The sequence below is a fragment of the Amphiprion ocellaris genome, chromosome 20, assembly GCF_022539595.1.
Source record: "Amphiprion ocellaris isolate individual 3 ecotype Okinawa chromosome 20, ASM2253959v1, whole genome shotgun sequence".
Classification (NCBI taxonomy): Eukaryota; Metazoa; Chordata; class Actinopteri; family Pomacentridae; genus Amphiprion; species Amphiprion ocellaris.
In genome coordinates, this window is record NC_072785.1 from 21,254,541 (window position 1) to 21,277,474 (window position 22,934).

A 22,934-nucleotide genomic window follows, 5' to 3' on the forward strand; every position below is an offset into this window, starting at 1 on the left:
GCTGTACAATGTCCAATGCAAATCACAGTACAGCATTAAATACATGCATAAGATCTAGACAAAGGGGACTGGATTCAGTCATTGTTCTGAAGAAGAGAGAAGTCATTTGCAAATCCGTGAGCAAAGTTTATAAATCAGTGGGGCAGATAACAAATCTGAGAGCACAGATTTACACATTGCTCTTTATTTTTTCTCAGCTAACACAAATGGACTTCTATTGGATCGACACGTTGCGTTTTAATCATATTGTCAGACACTTAGAAAGTGGTCACAATCATGCAGTCGACAACAACCCATTCTCCTTCCTAGTCAAAACCTGACACCCACTATATCCATTATGTTATTCCAGTAAGAGCCAACACAGACTCCAGTGCACTTTCTGTTCTAAATCCACATCGGCTTTTTTTTGTACTTTCATACTTGTCAGCTCAACCCAACACCGACTCAAGAGTGTTTTCACTTGAGGCAGTTTATCAGATTTCATGCAGCTTCCACTATAGCCACAAAGAGTGTATACTACATTTTTCCATATATGCAATAGCACAGTACTCCCCCACAGCTGTGAACATACTTTGATGTGTAAAATCAGAGTTCTCCTTTAATGTCAAAGACCGTTGCTGACTCCCCAAATCCATACTGCGTACGAAACTATGCAGGTTCTAAGTACGTTGTGTGCTCACACTGGAAGTGTGAACTTAAAAATGCTTTATTTTTTTAATGTGCTGATGATGGCCATTATAGTCAGACACAGGAGACGCTTAAAGCTGCAAAAAATATTAACTCACTGCAGATGGTTGTTCAACAGCTTTGTGCAAACAACAGAAATCCAATGAGAGTTACTCAATCCTGCATTATTTGCTGTGTAAGACTAACATCAGCATAAAAAAAAGTACATTTTGTATTCTATAACGGCCAAAACCACATACAAACATAATAAGATAAGGTGTGAATTGATATTTCTATAAACCAAATTCAAGAAAAAACACACTTTCTTTGAACACAGATTATTACAAAGGAGAACTGATGTGGCTTCATGATAAAAGGACATAACTCAGACTTCGCCAGATGGTTTATTGTCTTATAGATCGTACCTGTTAGTGAAGGCTCATCTGGATCTTGTACATGAATGGATTTGAATTCCAGCTGCATTCTGGGAAGTGCAAATATGGTCTCGGTTTCATGGTTGTAGCTGGAGGAGCTGCGGAAACTGCTCAGCAAACTGGAGCTTTTAGCAGCCGTTCCGCTCTCTTGGTTGTTGGCTTCCACATTCCTGAGCAAATTCAGCTCTGAAACAAGAGATAAAACGTGTCACAGTTCTACCGAGTTTAAGGTCATGTGCAAACTTCTCTGCTTTGTGCTTTATTAAATGATATCTGCAGGTATTTTACATTTGGGATAACAGGCAGGAGCTGCAGGGCTGAAAGAAAGCAAACCTTGTGGAAAAAATTATAAAAATCCCACTGTATTCTTTTAGTATGAGCTATGTGAAGTTGAGAAAAGTTAAAAGTGGTAAGCAATCATTCTTCAGTTGCCACCTTATTAGGTACACCAAGCTAACACTAATTCTGTTTAATAAATCAGCTCAGAAGCTAATTAAAGCTATGCGTTCAATATTAGTTGAAACATTTTAGAGAGGTGCTGCTACATCATACTGACAAGTGTTTCCAGTCCTGCCTTCACTGCATTTATGTCAGTAACTAGACTAGCTTGACCTGAGGTACATGATTCACTGCACAGGATCGATATCAGTTCGAATACAGACCTAATAAGTGGATCAGATATAAGCCTGTTGTAACTGAAACCCATTTATAGTGGTTCATATTTAATCCAAGTCTATCAAAAAACAACACTCACATGCTCATATGTAAATTACAGCAGTGTTTGGTCACGATCATTGTTTCGCTTGTTCATAGTGAGTGTCAAGAGATTCCTTCCTAATGCTAAAGTAACAGAAGAGATGGTCCACAGTCCTGGTTCATGTAAAAATGAATTCTGTTCAGCTGAATTTAATTAGTTAGACAATACAAGTGGGTATATTCCACGCTTACAGTCTTGAGAACATGAACTGAGATCCTCTTTTATTATTTACCCAAACAGCAACTGTGTTTCCATATACTGAAAAAGTGAATTTGAAGGAAACTTTTACATTTTGAAGCAGTCAAAAGTCCTACTGACATATCTTGAGGGACTTTCAGTGTCCCCAGAAGAAGGTTTAGGTACCCTGTAAAGACTTTATAGCTAGAGGCGAAGGAGGATCACTAGAAGCAAAATGACAAGAATTCAAGTAATTTTCATTTAACCAGCTTTGTGGATCGAGATTTCATGAACTCAATCACAATGGACATTTTTGTTAACTATATTGTCAAAAAGAAGCATAGTTTTCTGTCAAATAATTTAACACAGACTAATTGCCTCTAATGTATACTGACCGATCATGCTGACTGTTGTGTGTAATCGCCCCCCCAAAAATCCATTCTAAACCAGGAAAAACTATTTATCTGCTTGATTTACAGGTCAAAAAACTTATACTGATGACTAATGCAGCTTAGTTCAAGCTCCTCAGTTTGGGTTCAACATCGTCTTAGTTCCTGTCTCCTGCAGTCCCCATCATAGACAATAGTAACCCACTAAAACCTTATGTAAAGACTATAGAATGTTGGCTGCTTGTGGGCATGTGCAAACAATATGGCATCAGTTTGATGGGGAAGGAAAAGATAATATTACAAACAAGGTGTCCACAATGGACTGAAACTATCGTTTACATATTTTCTGCTTAAGTATCAGAGCTTTGAACATATACAACATGGGCATATAGAAATGGTTACCTTCACTCCTCATGGCAGTGACGTAGTTGAACCACTCTTTGACAGTAGCGACTCCATGTGGAGGGTTTTCATGTCGCCGGCGGGTGATTTTTGTTATGGTGGCCATGGGGCTTTCGAGGGCACCGCATGGTTTTGTCACCATAGTGTTATGACCGAGATGGAAATCCAGCGTCTGCACAATGTAGGTAGAGTCATCCTTGGAGCCTGGATGCAACAGATACAAATGTCAGCTGAGTAACGATTTTTTCAGCTCAATATCTAGTCTAAATAATTCCCTTTTTTCACTGGAGCGCCTGAAGTGAACATTTTGTCTCACCATCCTCCCAGATCTTCTGTGCCTCCGTCCAGAAGGCGATGTTGGGCTCTTCCAGGTGGAACAAAGCCCATGACTTGGAGCGGAAGTTGGGTCCGTGGAAGCAGGCCAATGTCATGTGATTGCCATGGAGGCTCATTGAACCGCCCAGCTGTACGGTGTCCTCAGGCAGAGGCATCTGGAAGAGGGAGATGTGGCAGCCGGCGATTACCTTCAGCACCCCGGGCCAATGGCGGTGATGGGCCGCATCCACGTCTGTGTGACAAAGACGGTTTGGAGACATAAAATGAGGAGAGGTGTGGATGCAGGCCAAGAGAATCATTCTCACTGAAACATGAGGCATGTTGAGGGTGATAAAAGGATCGGATTTTGTGCATCATGCATGTTTTATACTTCAATAGCCTCATTTTTTAAAAACATTTATGCTGCTTGTGCTTTTTGTTTCTGATTATCTCATGAGGATGTCTGATTACATTCAGCTGCTGAACAACCTTATCAACAGTTTGAATAAGTGGTGTACAATTAGGCTTATTAGAATTACAAATAATTTCACTGCCTATAATCAACAGGATTTGCTGTGCATATCTTATTATTCTACTGTCATGTCACCCAGCAGTATGGAAAAAGGTATACTTACAAAGCTCTGCACCTCCTTTCTCAGTGTTGATGACGGGGGTCTTGGGTGGCAGGTAGGAGCCCGGGCCCCAGGTGGAGAGGGCCCGCTTGCTGGTGTCGAACTGCTGAGTGAAAAACTCCTGCAGCTTCATGCCAATCTTGATGAGGTCTGGTGTGGTGGAGCGGGAAATAATCACTTGGAAAATGTCCCATTGCAAATCTCCGTGGACGAAGATCTCACTGGAAGGACAAAAGACGGGGAGAGAGACGTTGGAAACAGGGAAATAGATGATTGAAAAAGCAGTCGCAGGAAACACATGAAAAAGAGCCCATTAGAAATGGCTTTTAAATGAAAGAAAATGGCATATCCACCAAACCTAATGTGGTGCAATTTCACCATTTTAGTAGTTCTATCAAACGTAAACATATGCCCTCCAGTCCAGGCATCATTTTGTTGTTTTAGCTTGCCAAGCATTTCCAAAAGTGGACAATAAATGTCAAATTGAATACCAGCATTTCGAAAAGAAATCCCTTGCTTGTTAAAGTGCTCTTGACGCAAATATTGAGAGCTGAATAAGAAACTACACAGAAATTAAAGAACAGGGAAAGCATTATATTAAAACTCTTAACCCCAAAATCTGCTGTCAGGTGTGAAAGGCATGTGATCTTGTTGACTGCTGATCACATGTTTAAAAATATGTGTAAAATAAATGATCAAAGACGTTTAACTTCTATCTTTTCATTTTATGACTGTGTCCCACTGCACCAAAGACTTATTTGTGTTCTCTCTACATCTAGCCATGGTTACACTGTTTCCATAGCAGTGCTGGACTTTATATTGCATCAAAAAATTAGACCACAGTGTGTAAAAATGTCACAAGAGCAAAAAAATGGCCAGAAACTGTATGGAGTTCAGAGGGTTAAGTGTGTTAAAATCATAAAACATCATACAGACATCATACTGTACCTTTTCTCTGATATACTGGTGTCAACAGTACACAGGTTGACCTTCCATTCATCCTGCAGCTGTAGGTCAGCGTTACTGAACACTCCCATCAGGATGCTGGAGCCCATGTAGTCGACTCTCGCCTCCGTGGAGCCCATGGTGATTTGGATCTTGTGGCTGGGCTGCTGGTTTGGGTGTTCAGAGATGTGGGCTACAGAAGACACAATAAATGTTTAGGCCTGCAACACTGACTGTCCACTTCTACAGGAACACACACACAGAAAATGAAAATAAAGCACATAGACTTTAAACTGAACTGACAATATGTCAAACTCTGACAAAGTGTTACACTGAATTAATGATATAAAGGTAGTCAATGTAAACAAGCAAATCATTCAAATCGTAAATTGCTGTATTTGTATGATTGTCTCTACCTTTCGTCTGTAAAAATGTTTAAAAGCTCTGAAGACTGTGGGTTGCGTAATAAAATCAGTATGTGGTGCAAACTTCAAGTTGTGAGACAGTTTCCAGTGTGCATGCATGGGACATGCCACACAAGCAACATGTACCAGTAGTGACTGTCATGGATCAGGGGACTCCATAACACCATCCTCTCAACATCAGGACCTGTATTACACTCATTTTTCTGGCCACTGGTTGGTGTGCATTTGAACCACCGTCATATTCTGTCAGTCAGCAGCAGGGATGATTTGACCCTCATATAGAGAATCATCCCTGGTGATGGAAGGTGGGTCTGCAGCTACCACCAAGAGAAGGATCAGCGGCTTTCACAGTAGAAGACCACACGGTTTCCAAGACGGGACAAGGCATGTCAGGAATATGCTAATTGTTTCCTTAAATATTTGCATGGCTGCACACCGTAGAATTAATCCCCCAGGGCCGGACTGTCAACACAGAATTGTACTGTAAAGTCTTGAGGTGTCTGAGGCAGAACATTCGGCACAAATTACCTTAACTTTGGCAAGATGGTAAGTGGGTGCTTCAATGCACCGTGCGCCCAGTCACAGCTCACTGATTACACACGTATTTTTTTGGGTACACAAACACAGTTTTCACTCTCCATCTGCCCTATGGACTAGGTTTGGCTCTCTATGACTTCTTCCTTTTCCCCAAGATATAATTCAAGTTCAAGGATCATCATGTTGACATAGATTAAAAGACCCTGTGCTTACCACAGATGGTGCTCGAGCTATTTACATACAGCGACTTCCAGTTAGAAGCACTGAGAGCAATATGTTGCTGCACAAGGACACTACTTAGATGGAAATGGTGGCCAAATTCAAATTAGGTGTAGTTTTTGATTGTTATATGCACAGTGTCTGGATTTTTTTATCACCCCTTGTATGAAAAAAAGTGAGCGGATTTATTTTCATGCTGTTTTGCACTCAAACAAAAACAATTTAAAAATTTAAATGATAATGTTAATTTAGCCCATTTCAGTGTACACTGTTCAGTGTTTTATTCTGAACTGTGTAATTAGCCTAGGGCAAACAGAAAACCGAAACGTATCATGGAATAGTGTTAAATGCAATGCTTTAGCAGAGGACATACACTAACATGATTACTCTGTACTTATAAATTATCTTCTGTTCACAGATGCATGTACGATGCATATTAGCATATTTTAACACCAGATGCAATATATAAAACAAATTTCATGTCTAAGAGTATAAAGTAGAGTAAATTATGAAGGAGTTTCATGTTTATGTCCATGTTATCGCTGCACTGCTCCAAGATTTGTGAGAACTCTGGCTCAGCTCCACATCCACAGCTTACTCTCTGCTAGAACAATAGTTGCTAACGAGTTGCAGAAAAACACCAGATGTTGGAAAAGTCGATGCTTTGTTTACTTACAGACCATCTCCAGGGTGTTCACGTCTATATTGCCACCCACCACTCCGCCCTTGGAGTCGAGCTTGGAGCGGCCAAGGCCGACAGACATGCTGATCTCTCGGTCCCGGTTGCTGCCGACAGACAGTCGGCCCTGACTCTTCAGCCCGCTGGTTGTCCAGCTGCTGGGGCAAACGCAACTGTGAGTGCTACTGAAATGCTACTGAATAATGTAGAGCGCCTCTCGAAGAAACATAAATGACTCATCGCATGAAGTTTCATGGGAATAAACACAGGTAACTGAAACGGAAAAGAGCAGCCAACCTCGAGTATTAAATCTCTTTTACATGTCTGTATGTCAGATTTATCAGCTCAGATATTATTATGTACTTCAGCTGGTTTGTCATTATTGCGTGTCAGTTCAACTTGTCATTAGCAAATATTGTTTACATTAAAATCTATTTGTACATCTGATTCTTGCTTTTTCCCCAGGCTACATATACCTATGCATAAATGTTTTCAAAACGGAGGAATATCCTGAAGTCATAAATTATTTAATTGCAGCTCAGAGGTCGACTGCACTCGGACTTGTTGTGGAGGAGGCAGGAGACGTGTGTTGTTCAGGGAGTCCACACATTTCCAGAGTGCAGGATGTTTGCTACCTTTATGATGATGCAGAGCTCATAAAACAGTTACTTCTGAGGGTGCTGTGTTTGTCACTGATTCAGCAGGATTTTCTGCAGTTCTGCCTCAACTGTTGAGATGAAAGCTAGAACGACTGCATATCGTGGTGGCCAGTAAAATACGGCACTATACTAGAGATGAACTGAGCTCATAAGAGTGGGCGATAAAAGGCCATAAGAGCTGGAATATCAGCTGTTGAATGGATGTGTAGCTGGAGAGACACCCCAGAGACATATCTGTACACCGGTGTAGCAGCCGATTACTCCGATAAATGTAAAGAAAAAAACCAAGAAACAGTGCTGACAATGCTTATCTCAGACGGAATGTTTATCTCTGGGGTTAAATTTATATTTTCCGCTTTACTTTCTTGACTGCAATTCACATTGGAGTTGTGTTTTCCAGCTGGTATTGTACCTTTTTATTGGGCTATCTTTCACGTAAGTTATTGTAGATTTTCAGGTCACAAGAATCCCTCCCCGACTCATTTACCAGAATTTTCACTTCCACAAGTTTAAAGCCCATTTTAAGCAACAATCGGTGGATTTATCTATACTAGCCCAGAGGGTGGAAGCTGTAAATAACACTGATGTCAGTTTATCTGTAAATAATTGATAACTATTGCTTCATCTGTTATGTTGTTGCAGATAGGATGCTCAATATTAGAATTCATTAGCAAAAATAAAATAAAATAGGTACTACAAACAGGCTGAACACTCATTTAGTCATGATTTCGTCTGAGGGGAAGCCCACAATGTGAACACGCTTGTCTTAACTAGGTCAAGTGGTTTTCTAGAAAAATAAATAAATAAATCAGACGCTCTTAGATAAAAGATCTTTCATCCATTTAATTAGTGCTTTGTTGTTTTGCTGTAATGATGACATAATCCCCCTGCTTATTCATTTCTTAATAATGTTTTTTGTTTGTTTCCCCTAAGTTGTCTGGATGTGTTTTCATTGTACTGCGATTTCTTCTCAGCAAATAGCAACTAAGGTATTTAAATATATATAAACATACAGTAATTTATTTGAAGCACTTTGTGTGTTTAACCCTCTGAACCTTAACCCGCCAGAAGGCTGGAAAGACATGCTATCTTTACAAAAAAAAATCTCCAAATATACACCATTCCTCAGAGCCATAAGCTGTAAAAACACTAAGAATTATCAGATTTTTCCAGAATTCTATCCTGATTCTCACCATGTGCTTGCCCTATTGTCTATGTGATCCTCTGAGTTTGCACAGTTAAGAGGACAGTGTGATTACTTACGTGTTGTTTCCCATAACGTTGCTCATGTTCATTTGGACAGTGAGCTGTTTCAAGTTGATGGCGAACACCACCAGGGTCTCCCACGGCGACCCCTGCTGACCCGCTGCCTTCCCGTTTTTCCCGAAGGAGGGAGTGGATGTTTTTGTCACCGAATCTGGACAAAAGTGAACAAAAATTAGGTAAAAAATGTTTCACTCCATTTTTAAAAACGGAATATTTTCCAGGTTCACCCTGTAAAGGCACTAGGCATTTCACAAGCATTTAGTAAATGTATGACAAATACAACTAAAACCTGTACCTCTCCTTGGAGCGGAGGAATCAGACACGCTCCTGGTGCGACCCGGTGCAGGGGACTTGAGGTGGCCCAGGCTGCTTGGAGACATGTTGCTTCCAGTGGAATGCTCCGAAAAGACGTTGGGGGACTGAGGCATGTGCTGTGTGCCGGTGCTGCCGTCCCAGGTCCTCCAGTAGGCTTTTCGGCTGGACTCGGGGGAGAGATGTTGGGTGACATTTTCAGCTGAGTCAGGAGTGGCGGGGCCAGAGGCTGGAGCAAAATAAAGGTTTGGAGATGTAAGTAAAGGACAGCCTTGTAAATTTCAATGTAGTGTGGTGGGTGAAATATTAGCTAAAGGAAGCTCAGCGAGACGAAGTATTAAAAATGAACACAAGCTAAATCCACAGAGGTTAGTAGTAGTAGATGGATATTCAATAAATTGTTAAGGTTCTTCCTTTCATGTTCTTTAGTTTTATTAACCTCAAATGTTATATTAAGGTTCATACAAAAGTCAACAATGTCAAGTGTTTGAAAAAGCACATCAGTAATGGCCATTTTAAGAAAAGCGAAGCACTGACAGAAGCCTAGAAAAGCTTATTTTGACTGTGTTAGATGTCACATAAAAGCTGAAATGTAACAACAAATAAAGAGTTGGCCACACAGTTGCTGTTTTGTTATTTTGGGATGAATTCAGCTGAGGTTAGTATATATACACACAGTATGATGGTGTAAACAACACACAAAGCCATCCCCGCTACTGATTGCACTTTGTGAGCAGTCACCTGGGAGGTTGATAGTCTGGTCTCCCAGGAAGAGGCGTCTGGCAATACTCCGACGGTACCAGGCCTTTGGGAAAGCCAGGATCTCGGTCAGTCGTCTCATGTCGTACTTGAAGGAAGCCGAGCCAATGTCGCACACAGCTGAGAAGAGAATATCAAATTTGTTCATATTTATGTAAAGCACCCCTTTGAAAAAGGTTCTACAGTGCAAATCCTTCCTAAAACAAATTTACTTTTGAAAATCTGCGCATACTTGCGCATCCTGAAATGCAGAGTTTGGAAAGGGCCATTTTTTCAGTTCACTTTGCCCTCTGTCTCATTTATGTGCTTGTAAAGTGTCCCATTCATCAGCTCATGCACTCCTTTTGAGATTTCAAACCCTCTTTTTAACTTGGAGTAGCATCCAGTGGTTCTGCTTAACAGATTCTGAAAGCATTGCTAAATGTTATATTCTGTAAGGATCCTACTTTTAAAAGTCTTCACTTCTTCACTTCTGCTGTACAATATACCACTTCAAATATCCTGGCTGTAAATCTAATTACTGTACAAAGTAACACAGGAATGCTGCTTGATTCACAGATTAAAAAGCCCCTATGATGCACATTTACAGGTATGAAATTTCATTCTTGGGATCAAGTAGAATATTTTTACAGGCTGTAATATTCAAAAACACATTTTTTTTTTTACTGTGTATTGCTGCAGTACCTCATATAAGTCTCTGTCTCTATTCAAGTGAGGTAACATTGGTTATATTCTGTATAACCTCACATCTCTAGCGGTTCCAGTGACGAAATAATGGTGGACAGTGAGGCAGCCTCTTCTTCTTTGCTTGAGGGTATGTCAAATTAGCTGCTAGGCAGGTGTTCTGCAAATACGTCACATATCACACTGCAACAGCTATTTTGACAGTTGAATGATCTATTGACTATTAAAATGAATAATGGACTATTTGGATTATAAATTGCACACTGAATGGCTCTTACCTATCAGCTTTTAAACTTAGCCTGAGGTTGTTTAAAGCCACTAACACTAAAGGCATTAAAGATGCTGGATGTGTACTGTGTAATCCTTGTATGTGAGTTTATGAGAATTGCTGCTTCCGCATGCAATTTCCCATATGTAACTTTATTATGTGAAAAAGTTGTACTACACTCAGCACACTCGTATGCACACTGATTGACGGGCACACAGAGAGGCAATAATGCCTTTATGTCAGAACATTCTGAATCAGTGTGAAAATTACACGTAATAATGTCACCAACTATTCAACAACTACTTTGGTAACTGATTCTTGTCAACAATTTGGATTATTCGTTGCATCCCAAGTTAAATAGAAGCGGAATATCTCCCTTGGACATGCACTTATTTTTTAATTTTGTAAGTTTGCAGACCTTTTGCATGCCTAAAAAGGCACACATGAAGAAAAGGGAAAACCCAAAAAGCTTAGGATGGACTCTTTAAGGGAACATTTAACACTATGCAGCAGTTTCACACATCAAACTGTTCTTATAATAAAAATAAATAATAATATTCTCTTTATGGACCACACACAAAAATTTGAAAAAAGAAATGAATAAAATACATCAAGATCTGGACATTTCACTAGTTAAAGAAGGAACACTAGCTTCTTTGAACTGCAGTCTTGAAGTTTCTAAGGCACTGAAGTTGTTTACAAAATGTCAGCACCTAATAACACTGTTGATGTTCTAATCTACAATTTAGGCCAATGTCATTTTTAGCCTAACTGATGCAACTACCCAATCAGCTGAAACACTGCTACTTATTAGTTGCAATATACACTTTGACACATATTTATGACTTTCATTAATATTCCTTTTGCTTATGCACAAAATTGATTAAATCCCTAGCTTAACTTCCCAGCTGGTTCCTAATGGAGAAACAGTTTTCTCTGGGGATGACAGTGTACCTGAGATGTTGATCAGGGTGGTGTCCATTTTTCCACCTTTACCAGGAATGAAGCTTTCAATGAAGGTGGGGCCTCCGGTGCGCCTCATTCTAGATAAGCTGACCTTCACAAACTCCAGGTTGATGCTTAGAGAGTCTTTTCTTCCTGTCACTGAAGACGGCTCCTCATCTACTGTACCTGCAGGAAAAAGTACAGCAATCATTGTGATTATTAAACTTTAATTTGATTTATGATGGCCATTATCATAATACTGTCTGACAACTGGCAGAAAGCACAAAGTTATTATTTTCCATAAATCCAATTCACAGTAAAAGAAAAAAATGTAATAATAAAACATGAAAAACTGCAAATGTGTATCATTAGCACATAAGAATGTTACAAGAAGATTTCCATACCTAGCGGCCCTGGGCCCGGAGGCAGGCCTGTAACAGCTGATTTCTGCTTTCCGGCGCCGTAGGGGTGAAAGACGTAGAGGGAGAAGTCAGACATGCAGGCGGTGAAGCTGAGGCCTGAGGAGTTACTGGGGGGACCCGTGAGGTCGGATTGGCTGCTGCTGTGGCGGCTCCTGCCCAGAGGGCTCCCCAGCAATGGAGATGCTGTAAGGAGGCAGAGGAGGCCACAAAAACAATGGAGGAGGGAAGGCAAGCAGTCACATAAACGTATTAACTATGCATATAGCTGTTACAAAAATAGCATAGTGTATTTGACACAAAAACACAGTCTCAGAATTAGATTTAGCTAATTAGAGCTAGAGATCCAAATTGTGCATTTATCACAAATGTGACAAGACTGAGTAAAAAAATAGGACCTGAGATGCACTATATGGTAGCAAACAACAAAAGCGTGACAGAACTTGCATCATCTGGCAAAAAGACAGACTGGAGAGCAAAGTAATGAATGCAAGAGAACAAGCTGCGAGCAACATTAAATCGTACAGGGCCCAGACATGCCATGCAGTGACAGCTAATAGATATTCTCACAGTGTGTGATAGACTTTAAAAGATTTCGACTGCAAATGTTCTGTTCACATATCTCTGCATACATTAGAGCACCATTATTCCAGCAAAACAAAGTGCTAAGTCATGCTCTGCAGACCTTTGCTGGGAGCTGGCTTGGGGATATGCTGCCCAGGTGGAGTGGAGGAGGGCGGGTGGGATCCGTCTGTGGGGTGAGCTCCTGCCGAGGTCTCCAGCTCTCCACGGTTAGAGGAGAAGACCAGGTCTAAGGAGGGCAGCTTGAGCATACACTCCACCCTGGACACGGGCAGGCAGCTGAAGCGGATCTGTGAAGGCTGGAAACAAATGCGACAAACAATATTACAGGCAGAAATTCTCACTTAAAAGTAAAGTATGTAACTGTATGTCTAAATGTGTGGTTTCACAGGCTGATAACAAACAGGGAAGGAGGATTTTGAAAAAATATGATGAAAAATAACAACTATATATATATATATATATATATATATATATATATATATATATATATATATATATATATATATATATATATATATATATATATATATATACATATATATATATATATATAAGAGCTATAGATTACATTCACATGACTATAGGTAGATTCCTCTCGCAAGCTGTTTTAGCATTTAATTGATGAGTTTGATTAGAATTTAAATTCCAGATATCAACAGTGTTACTTTGACTAATCAGGATTTTTATTTTACATATCCATGATGCAAATTTGACTTGTCAAAATGTCAGAGATATCAGTAATTAAAATTTGACTTGTCAAAATAATGGTTGCAGATATCTCCGACATCATTGTGACTAGTCTCAATTGTTGTGCATGTTGCTGTTCATGCAAAACTTCCCACTGGATATTGGTCCTGCAAAGAATCTGAACAGTATCCGTAGAAGCAACGATGGTTGCTATAGTGAATAAAATAATGACAAAATGCTGTGAAATAGAAAGTGGTCACCAGCAAGGAGATTACGGGGAATGAAAGCTGTGTTCATTAGAGACTTATGGCTGACGTTTACGTCAGCTTTCGCCTCCATATGCTCTGACGTGTCAGCAAAACGGCTCGTCATATGCAGCTACTGTTGCGGTGCTGTAGTATGTTTGAAGAGCAAGTTCCCTCCACCTCCACCTGCCACAGCCTCAGACATAACTACAGATATCTGCAACTGTAATTCAGGATATCCGTAATTACATTACAACTATGGAATTACAACTAGTCACAACTGAGCTGCAGATATTTGTAATATGAATGGCGGTTGTCAGCAGCTAAATTGTAGTTATCTGTAATGAGAAACGCCTCATGAATGGTCAAATTGATGCCATATGTCCAAAGAAGAGAAACAATGTGGAGGGAAAATTGTTACTAAGAAGAATGATACTGTGCATATCTGAAATGTTAATTTTGTTTAGGAAGAACAGATTTACAGATATCTGCAAGAAATACCCAGTCCAGCTTTTAAATGTTGAAATGGCTTGCCACAGATTTCTATATTGTATGCAAGTATGTCAGAGGTTGAAGAAGATCCATGGAACTGCTTACAGAAAAACATCATGTTGGACAGTGTGGATCATTTCATGCAGACACACAGTTTCTTAAAAATCCCAGAACATTAACAGTGTTTTGAGATATATAAAGTTAAAAAAAAATCAAAGGTTCCTATGAATTGTACTGTGTTTTATCATTTGTATAACTTCTTTGAAGGAAGAGAGATGAGGACAACTGATATTTCACTAAAACACTATTAATAGCAAGCAAAATAGCTATTGCAATGACTTGTGAAAGGTACCCTGTAGTGATAAAATTAGCATTATACAAAACTCTAAGCAGTGACACAAATAAACCCATCAACTAGTGCCTGAATCATGAAAATATACAGTGTTCAGTACAATGCTCTGTGGGAGATGAAGTGTAAGAATAGCAGCATTCAGGCTGTCAGTACCTGGACTCTGACGTAGACAACCACATCCACGGGGAAGGAGGAGTAGGCTGATGTGGAGGAGGAAACTAGGGAGGTGGTTGATTCTTCCAGTGGTTCCACCGTATCAAACTGACCCATGTCCTCCTCTTGGGAAGCCACAGCTGATGACAGATACACAAAAACAGCACAAAAACAAGTTAACTATAAATACCAGGCAGACAGCTAGGTGTTGTTGTATGTCCCCTAAGAACAGGGTTCATAAAGATCCACTCAGGTGTTGAAAACAAACAAACCTGCATAGTTCCTCTCCACAGGAGTGATAGGAATGGTCTCCAGTGCTTTTTCCAGAAAGTCTAGCAGACAGGGGCTGATGACCATTTCTTCTGGCAGAGTCTGCAGGGCCACCCAGGCATACAGCTTGGCCGTCTTTACCCCGCCACTGCTCTTACCTTTGGCTGCAAAGACACACAAAAGTTAGAGTCATTTCTAGCCTCTTTTATACATCTACATTACTTCTGAAAGCTAATTTCTTGAACTTAAAACAAACTGGAATCAAACTGAGGGTAATTCCTAAAAAAAATGACCTTGGTGTCTTTTCCTCTGTGCTGCGCATCAACATGCATGAACCTGTTTGATCAAAGGTGTCCTTTAGATTCATGCCTTAAAATAAAGGATGAATGCATGCATTTGATTCGGTGGGTCCACACGTAGAAACAAATTACCAGATGGAAGATGCGTGCCGCTCTAGTGCTGGTGATTACAGATGGAGGTAGAGCATGCAATTAAAAATGAGGGAAACCTCAGTACCTGATGGAATAGGTGGGGGCGGGGGAGGTAGGAGCGAGTTAGTCTTGCTTTGGACAGCATTGGGAGGGTTGGGAGGGCCGTTATCTTTCATACCATACAGCTTCGACTCTTTGGAGAGAGTACGGGGGAGAGATGATCCACGTGAGGCATTGGGTGACTCCGTCTTAAGGGTCTTGGAGTTGTAGTGCAACTATATGAAAGGTAAAGAAACAATTATGCACAATCGAAGCACCAAAAAGCATTAAAAATATCTAAACAAAGATTAGAAACTTGCTGAGGAGGAAGCTGACCTTAACGTCTACTCCTGGAATGTAGAAGACTGTGGTCTCCATGTCATTGGATTTGGTCTGCAGCGAGGAAGGACATTTCTTTCCAGCTAGGAGATGGGTGGTGGAAGTGTAGGTGGGCTGCAGCTTCTTCTTCTTGGTGGGAGACTCTTGGTCCAGACTCTTGAGACTGCGCTCACAACTCCTATAATAAAACCCATAGGGAGACGAGTCTTGTCATATGAAGAAGACACGCTTGCGCCGCATTCTGTTTAGTTATCTGAATATAAAAGGTTTTCTTTCTTCTATCCCCTGAGAACAAACTGTCACAGTTGTTCAGGCGCTGCATAACATTTTATCTGCTTTTGCAGTTTGATTTGACTGTTTTTTCAAAAATGACTCAGAGCAAAGAACTGGAGGAAACGTGAGTCACGTTTAAGACAAAAGTCAATGGTTTTCAGAGTGAGAAAGTGAGCTTTTCTCCACACCTCCTGAAAGAAATGTCCTCATGTTCAGGTTGCTGTGTCGTGGGGTGAAGGACACACTTCCCGCTGTCAATCTCCACTCGGACATCAAGCTCGAAGTCGATGTTTCTTTCAGTTGTTGGGCCACTGAAGCCGCGGCTGGCGGGTGTGCTCGGCCAACGCTCGCTGAACAGCTGACTCACAGCAGAAAATCCTGACGACTTCCTGTGAGATGCTTGGCTGAAAAGCAGGAAGAAAGGGACTGTTGAGTCAATGTTGAAAATTGCACTGCCTTATTTATAGCAGGAAAAATGAATCATAAACACAAATCTTTCACACATTTCAACATGAGATTAATGGTGATCCTTTCATCTAACATTCATCACAAGAATTCCTGAGCAGACAAAAACAAAACAATAAGACAACTCACAAAGGCCTCCGATAGCTTGTTGGTCTCTCTCGTTCAAACTCATCCTCCTTCTCTGAGTCTTCGGAGGACGAAGAGGACAGATCGTCACGCCTCATGTCGTCGTGCTGGAAGGGAAGTGTGGGTGAGAAGACAGCAGGGGTGCCGGGGGCACTGAAAACTGAGTGCTGGCCCTCGAAAACGGATGGAGAATGAAGGTGAAGGTGATGATGAGGATGGGATGGCTCATCAACAGTGATTGACAACAGGTCCCCCTCTGTCTCCTCAGGAAACTTCAGAGAAGGACAGAGAATCAAACTCAGAAAGAGGACAATTTGTATTTGTTCCTACTTAGAGACATCAACCCAACAATCTTGGAGATGTAGCTGATGTCTTAAGTAGGAAGCTAGTCATGGATTTACACCTTTGGAGGAGGTAGTGTTCTGTAGATTGGACTGCACTGATCCCAAATTATTTTCTTTCCATTACTTCTGACATTTAGGTTTAAATGGTAATAATCAAATCTCTTAGCTGAGTTTAGAATTAGATTTTTATGTGTCCACTGACAGAACACTACCAGCCTTCAACTGTTCATCAAGAAGCTGAAAGGTCATGCACTTTTTGTGAGGAGGAACAACAGTGTCAGACAAGGAGGAACATGAGGATGAAGTGACACCTCTATAGGAACAAAAGGTGAAACACACCGTCAAGAGGGTGACCACAGAAAGCTCCCCAGAAAGTCTATAAATATGTCTGTGCTCAACAAAAGCTGGAGAAAAAGCCTTGTCAATAGTAGCAACAGATCCCCAAGACAGGTACAGACAGAGGCTGGCTGCTGCTGAACAACAGTTCAAGTGTACATGTTAAAAATGTTTGACAACCGCAAACAGCATCTGAGACTGGTACAGAGTTGAGACCAGTCAGACGGTCAAACCAACAACAACATTTGTCCTTATCCATTATTTTTACTGCAACATGGCATCAATCAATACAATCAGTCTTGTGATTATTGAAAGTGATTAATGAAGGCATGGTGACGTCATTTACACCCAAAGAGTTGTGTATAGATTTCTTCATATTCAGTCAGGGCATAGGGCAAATAAATCCAGTTACAACAACTATTTTGTGTAATCACATTTTGTGTAAAGTCTGTTCATGAGTAGGTTTTTGGTCACAATTTGTTTAGAAACAGTTTGAGTCTCCTGTAGTGTCCTGGCCTGGCAACTGCATAGTGAGGACAAGAAGTCATAGTTCCAGAGAAACAGCAGAGCAGATAATCTCCACAAAGATCACAACCTGTGATTTTTACGCTTTGGTTTATGTATGGATGAAATAAAAAGAGATGCAAGAAGTCAGTTGGTAATGTTGTGACGTGCTGCCAGGTCCAGTCTTCCAGTCTTTATGCTAAGCTAAGCTAAGCTAATCAGCTCTTGGCTTTAACCTCAGAGGGAACAGATGGGTATGACAGGGATATTGATCCTCTCATCTAACTTTTGAAGCGAAAGCAAAACAGCACATTTCCCTACATATCCAGCTATTGGTAGTTTAGACATGCTTAAAAATAGTAATTTATAAAAATATGCATCTTCATAAAACATTGTGCTTATTTTAAACAAATATGACAATTCCTTAAAACTCAGCTCTGCTTAACTGTTCTCTGAAATATGACCATTAAAGTGCACTTTGGGGGAGAAGGTAATGCTGCTTAGGGTAGGAATCAAGCAAAACGCCAATGAGGCATATAGTTGGGGTTAAAGGAAACTCTCATTCTGTTTACATTAATCCTATCAAATATTTGTAATTTGTGATGTTAGATAATTAGACATAATCCCTTTAAAACTAAATTAGAGGATTTCCAGTGCTTAACATGATAGATAAATTATTTGTGCAAGTTTTTTGGTAATGTTAGGCGTAAAAAGGAGCCACTGTGACAAACAATAGTTGACAGACTGGTTCACAGGTCATCCATGCAAAGCTGTTAGAAATCAGTTGATATATTAGGGTTGAAGAAAAGCTGATGGATTTTTTATGCAGTTTCAAGACAGGATGAGAGTATATAGCAGTATAATTCATTAAAACATTTCAGATATTAAGCCTGTTTTTATTATGGAAGCACATTACTTTGTGAAAACATGCTTCTTTTGAGGTAATGTAAATAAAAACAGAAACAAATCATTATTTCCCAAAATCTGTGGATGATGGAATACCACAGGTATTTTATCAAGAGAGAAGTAATAAAGACTAATGTAAGTATAAATCCAGGTGATCTGTATGCACCAGGAATAAACCACAGTGTAACTTGGAACACAAAGAGCAGGATTATAATTTGTTATTATGCAAATGACCAGGCTGTTGTTCAATGTAATAAAACACTGCTGTGCTTCTACATGCACAAGTTCTATGTCATCATCCTGTTGTGATTTTGCATATTTAAAATCCAATCAGAACTGTCAAGGTAATCACAGAGGAGAAGAGGAAAGAAGTAGTATTGTCTTGGAGTTGGTTAAGTATTTTAATTATTAAATTTAATCTTTTGAGCTATATACCTTGAATACCTCTCCAGGACTGACAGGTGCATGTGCAGAGTCCAAAGCCTGATTATTAATCTTTAATTGAACAAAGGAGTTATTAAAAAAAGCTAATTCAAAATAGAAAAAAATCCCCTCTGTCTTTGTAGTAATATAAAGCATCTCGTATAGAGATCAATTACACTAACAAACATACACAGAAATGGAGAATGAGATGATCATGATCAAAGTGTCAACATAAAATGGCACAAAACTATCATTGCCTCAAATACTGATTTGATTACAACAAATTTATCAACAACACACTTTTGCAGCGCAGTCAAATCAAGGAATAAAAAGTTACAATACATGTGTTAAACTATCCCTATTCAGTGACACACAAAAGAAGTTGGTACAAGCAAGTTTACCGTGTCCTGGATGTTGAAGGTGACCCGCGGTCCAGGAGAAGATGCATCGACACGGACATCTGGTAAATCATCCATATCTCCAATTCTGGAACTAACGACACAGTAAAACGATGTCAACAAACACGGCAACACACACAATTACTTAAAACAAGCAACTGACACTGGTGCAATTTATGCTACAGTATTATTTTGTTTCAGAAAAAAATGCTTATAATCATTTTCTTAAAGCAAAATTTATTATTCATCTGATTTGTTAAAGCAGTATTTTTTTGCTGTTCTATATTATCTAGAGTTAATTTTCTCCCACTGCTAAAGGTCTTGTAGTGTGTGAACAGTTTTAATATCATTACTACAGAAATTCTGAGATATCTACATAATTACTATAAACAAATGCACTTCGACACGACATTTATGAGTCACCTATCACATCCTCTTTCTAAGTCTGTTAATGGGAAATATAACACCAGAAGCAGCAGCAGCAGTGTGAGACAGAGGTTATCTGGTCATGTTTGTTTACAGTAAATGCTAGTTGAAGCACCCTTAATGGTGTCATTTGTATGATAATATGATATCAGGGAAAGTGGCTCCTGCTCCCCCCGGTTGCTACCTTTGTCTGTCCATCCTTTTTAAAGGTGGCCTGCCTGCTGCAGCTGAGATGCTTTTGGAACGGTTGTAGCTTGGTTTGTAGCCAAGACCCCACTTATCCTTTAGAGAGGCCGCCTAGGGAAGAACACATGGTTAAAAACAGGTTCATAAAATTCCAAATGAGATCCACATTCTGGCATAACTTCGTATTATTTTAAGTGGTCAAACTTTTGTGGCAAATGCACTTCAGCTCGAGGAGTTAAAGAAATAAGGATTCACCCTCATGCTGGAGCGGCGCAGTTTCTTTCTGACGTCTCTCCTGATGTCGTTGACGGCCACAGACTCTAGTTGCTGGTAGCGTTGGATTTCCTGGTTAATCGTGCCCTCACTGGCCCCCAGTTTTCTGGGATCAAGATAGAGGATGCACAAAGTTATTGCTTTCCCTTTAAGAGTATTTCAGATAAAACAGAATCAGAATAACCAGCATGAACATGCAGGAATCCTACTTGAGGTCGTCAATGACTTTGGCCTGTTCGTTCAGCTCTCGGATGTCCACCACCCTCTTGGTGAACTTCCTCCCACGAGCGTCAATCACCTGATTCCCACTCACCATCGGCCTCCTGAGGTCAATTGTCTCCTGTTGAACCAAAGCAATGACACACACGCAAACACTTGTATCAGATAAAAATGTGGCAAAACCTTCTGATCAAATGGAAAAAAAACCCACCAAGCAGCTGCTGCAAAAAAGACTTATCCTACCCAAAATTTGTTTGATTGAATTAGGTTATTGTGATTAATTGAATGAGAACAGTATATTTGTAGATCAATCCACATACCAGGGACAATGTGACAAAAAAAAAAGGAGACACCACCACCATCACCGATCCACTCAAAGTGAAAGAGAAAAAAATTAAAGCTCTATTGCCACAGGGGATTGTGTAACACTAATTTATTTAATTTCACCCATCACTGAAGCTTAATGAGGAGGGCAGTGAAAGCAAATGCTAAGCAGCTCTATTCTGCATCATCATGCTCTTTAGTTTAAGCATAAAATAGCACTGCTCAGCATTCAGGAATCCACACCTTTCATCTGTTAAATTCAGGCGACTGAGATACGGTCTTGCAAGTGATTTTGTCAGCCCAGAGAAGAGTTAACACTGTGGGTGGCTACATACACAGGCCCAGGAGACGGGTCTTTGGGCCCGGGCACTACGCGCTGGGAGGCTCGGTGATGCACAGTTTAAGTAGTCAGCAGGGACAGAAACACTCTGGGGCCTGGGGCTGAGGCCCAGGATGTGGTTTACCAGACGCATCCTTAAGGTCAGCCGAGGGCTGAACGGGCTCTCTGGACTCTGTAAACAACGGCAGGGACACATGGATGGAGAGGTGGAAGAAGGTCGACTTGAGTCAGACTTTACCTTTACCTGAAGCTTTGTTGAGCAGAAGGCAGTTCGGATTTGTTCAAATGTACAGATGAAACAGCAAAGAAATAGTTTGAAATATTATGAAATACAGTGATTTCCTTTCCTACCCATAATAAATGACAAGACAGATACCACACTCATGTCTATTAAATATGAATCTACAAGCAACAATAGCTGGCTAGCTTAGCACGAAGACTGTTCCAAATTTCAGACCCAAATCTCGAAAGCTCACAAATTAAAACATGTTGTTTGTTTGACCTGGGCCAAATCTTAAGAATAAAGACAACAATTTGCAGTTTCACTGGAGGGTTTTATGATGGACTTTTTATTAGCAAGGACCCATGACCTCAACCTTGAGAGGTTATGAAGTAACCAGTGAAGAGTAATAACTAGCAGGCAATTTGAGGGGCAGTGTAGTAGGGAGATGACAGCTCTTTGGATTCCAGAACGGTAAAACTGCATCCCTCTTGTTAACCTTCGATCCCTTCTGCTCATTCTAGAAGCACAGAGCGTGCAGAGACAGAGGGATTGTTTAGCTGAACATGTTCATCTAATCTGCCTGACTCATTAATCCAATATGACTGAGTTTTGTGCAAGTTAGAAAGTTAGACTCTGACCTTGGTTCTGAAATATCAGCAGCCTAACTGTGCTGTGTGTTGATAAAACTGTGGCGCTGTCTATGGTGCTGAAGTAGAGGATGGAAAATGTGCCTTTTCTCTCTGTCTGCTTTTCTGTCAGCATGGTTTCATGTAGTCTATACACACTATCGAATAGTGTCACTTTCATGGTCAAAGTGATAAGTGGCAACATGTAGTCATGGAAGAGCCAGAGGATCACAGAAAAACACTGATTTTCACTATGTGTACTTCAGGGACTTTAGATGGTAAAAAACTCCACAGGGTCATGTGAGAAACAAGAGAAAACGCTGTCTAAATATTTTCCATCTGCTGCATAAAATCTAAACGTGTATTTAGTGACTACTTTAACACAGTCATAAAAAGACAGAAAGACGATAACAGGATAAAATGCAATTGTTGGATTAAAATGCCACAGTTATGGTTAAGGCCTACTGCAACAATGCCCTTTAGGAGCTGTGTCTGTGTGTGTATGTGTTTGTGCTGGTTGGTGATGTGAGAGCAATGAGATGCTTCCATTGGATCATCCCTTTGTTAAAAAGTAACAAATGATCTACTGTTCATAAGCCCCCACATAGGCAGATTTCCATCAGTTTCCTTGTTTCCTGTCTTCGTACTAAGCTATGCTAACCAGCTGCAGCCTTATTTATAATAGAAAGATGTGAGAGTGGTATTGATCTTCTCATCTTAACTGCTGCAGAAAAGGGAACATTTCCAAATTTGTTGAACTATTCCTTTAGCTTGTTATATAACCACTAGTAATAAACTCACCACCTCAAGATCACCACCTATGTCAACAGTTTTTCTTCAATAATCTTCAAATTTAAGAAAAACTATTACAGATATATTCTGAGATCTTTATAACAGGTCTGACAAAGCAGAACACCTTATCTAACCACTGACAGTCGCATATTTCTCATCACATTACACTGTGTCATTGCAACTAATCTGAGAGCTTTGTTTAAATTATGAAACAAACAAACAGCACTCTTCCAAGTCAAGACTAAACTCTAGGATACAAATAAACTGA

General features: G+C 40.2%; 1 protein-coding gene across 11 annotated transcripts in view; it reads right to left on the reverse strand.

Moving 5' to 3' along the window:
- Positions 1-22,934, reverse strand: part of kiaa1109 (KIAA1109 ortholog) — an 83,796-nt gene that overhangs the window by 5,997 nt on the left and 54,865 nt on the right. For 4 of the 11 annotated variants that reach the window (XM_055005669.1, XM_055005670.1, XM_055005672.1 and 1 more), the window contains 24 exons: positions 21,021-21,197; positions 20,352-20,482; positions 20,125-20,248; positions 19,868-19,980; positions 19,261-19,351; positions 18,872-18,931; positions 16,350-16,618; positions 15,944-16,159; positions 15,480-15,660; positions 15,190-15,379; positions 14,676-14,837; positions 14,404-14,543; positions 12,575-12,770; positions 11,875-12,075; positions 11,480-11,656; positions 9,556-9,693; positions 8,798-9,043; positions 8,500-8,653; positions 6,575-6,732; positions 4,721-4,910; positions 3,776-3,993; positions 3,142-3,393; positions 2,826-3,029; positions 1,092-1,286 (listed from right to left, as the gene is read on the reverse strand). In XM_055005669.1, coding sequence (XP_054861644.1) covers positions 1,092-1,286; positions 2,826-3,029; positions 3,142-3,393; positions 3,776-3,993; positions 4,721-4,910; positions 6,575-6,732; positions 8,500-8,653; positions 8,798-9,043; positions 9,556-9,693; positions 11,480-11,656; positions 11,875-12,075; positions 12,575-12,770; positions 14,404-14,543; positions 14,676-14,837; positions 15,190-15,379; positions 15,480-15,660; positions 15,944-16,159; positions 16,350-16,618; positions 18,872-18,931; positions 19,261-19,351; positions 19,868-19,980; positions 20,125-20,248; positions 20,352-20,482; positions 21,021-21,197 — 4,183 coding nt within the window. The remainder of the gene's footprint in view (positions 1-1,091; positions 1,287-2,825; positions 3,030-3,141; positions 3,394-3,775; positions 3,994-4,720; positions 4,911-6,574; positions 6,733-8,499; positions 8,654-8,797; positions 9,044-9,555; positions 9,694-11,479; positions 11,657-11,874; positions 12,076-12,574; positions 12,771-14,403; positions 14,544-14,675; positions 14,838-15,189; positions 15,380-15,479; positions 15,661-15,943; positions 16,160-16,349; positions 16,619-18,871; positions 18,932-19,260; positions 19,352-19,867; positions 19,981-20,124; positions 20,249-20,351; positions 20,483-21,020; positions 21,198-22,934) is intronic. The other 7 variants (XM_055005677.1, XM_055005675.1, XM_055005674.1 and 4 more) reach the window with 6 other exon arrangements.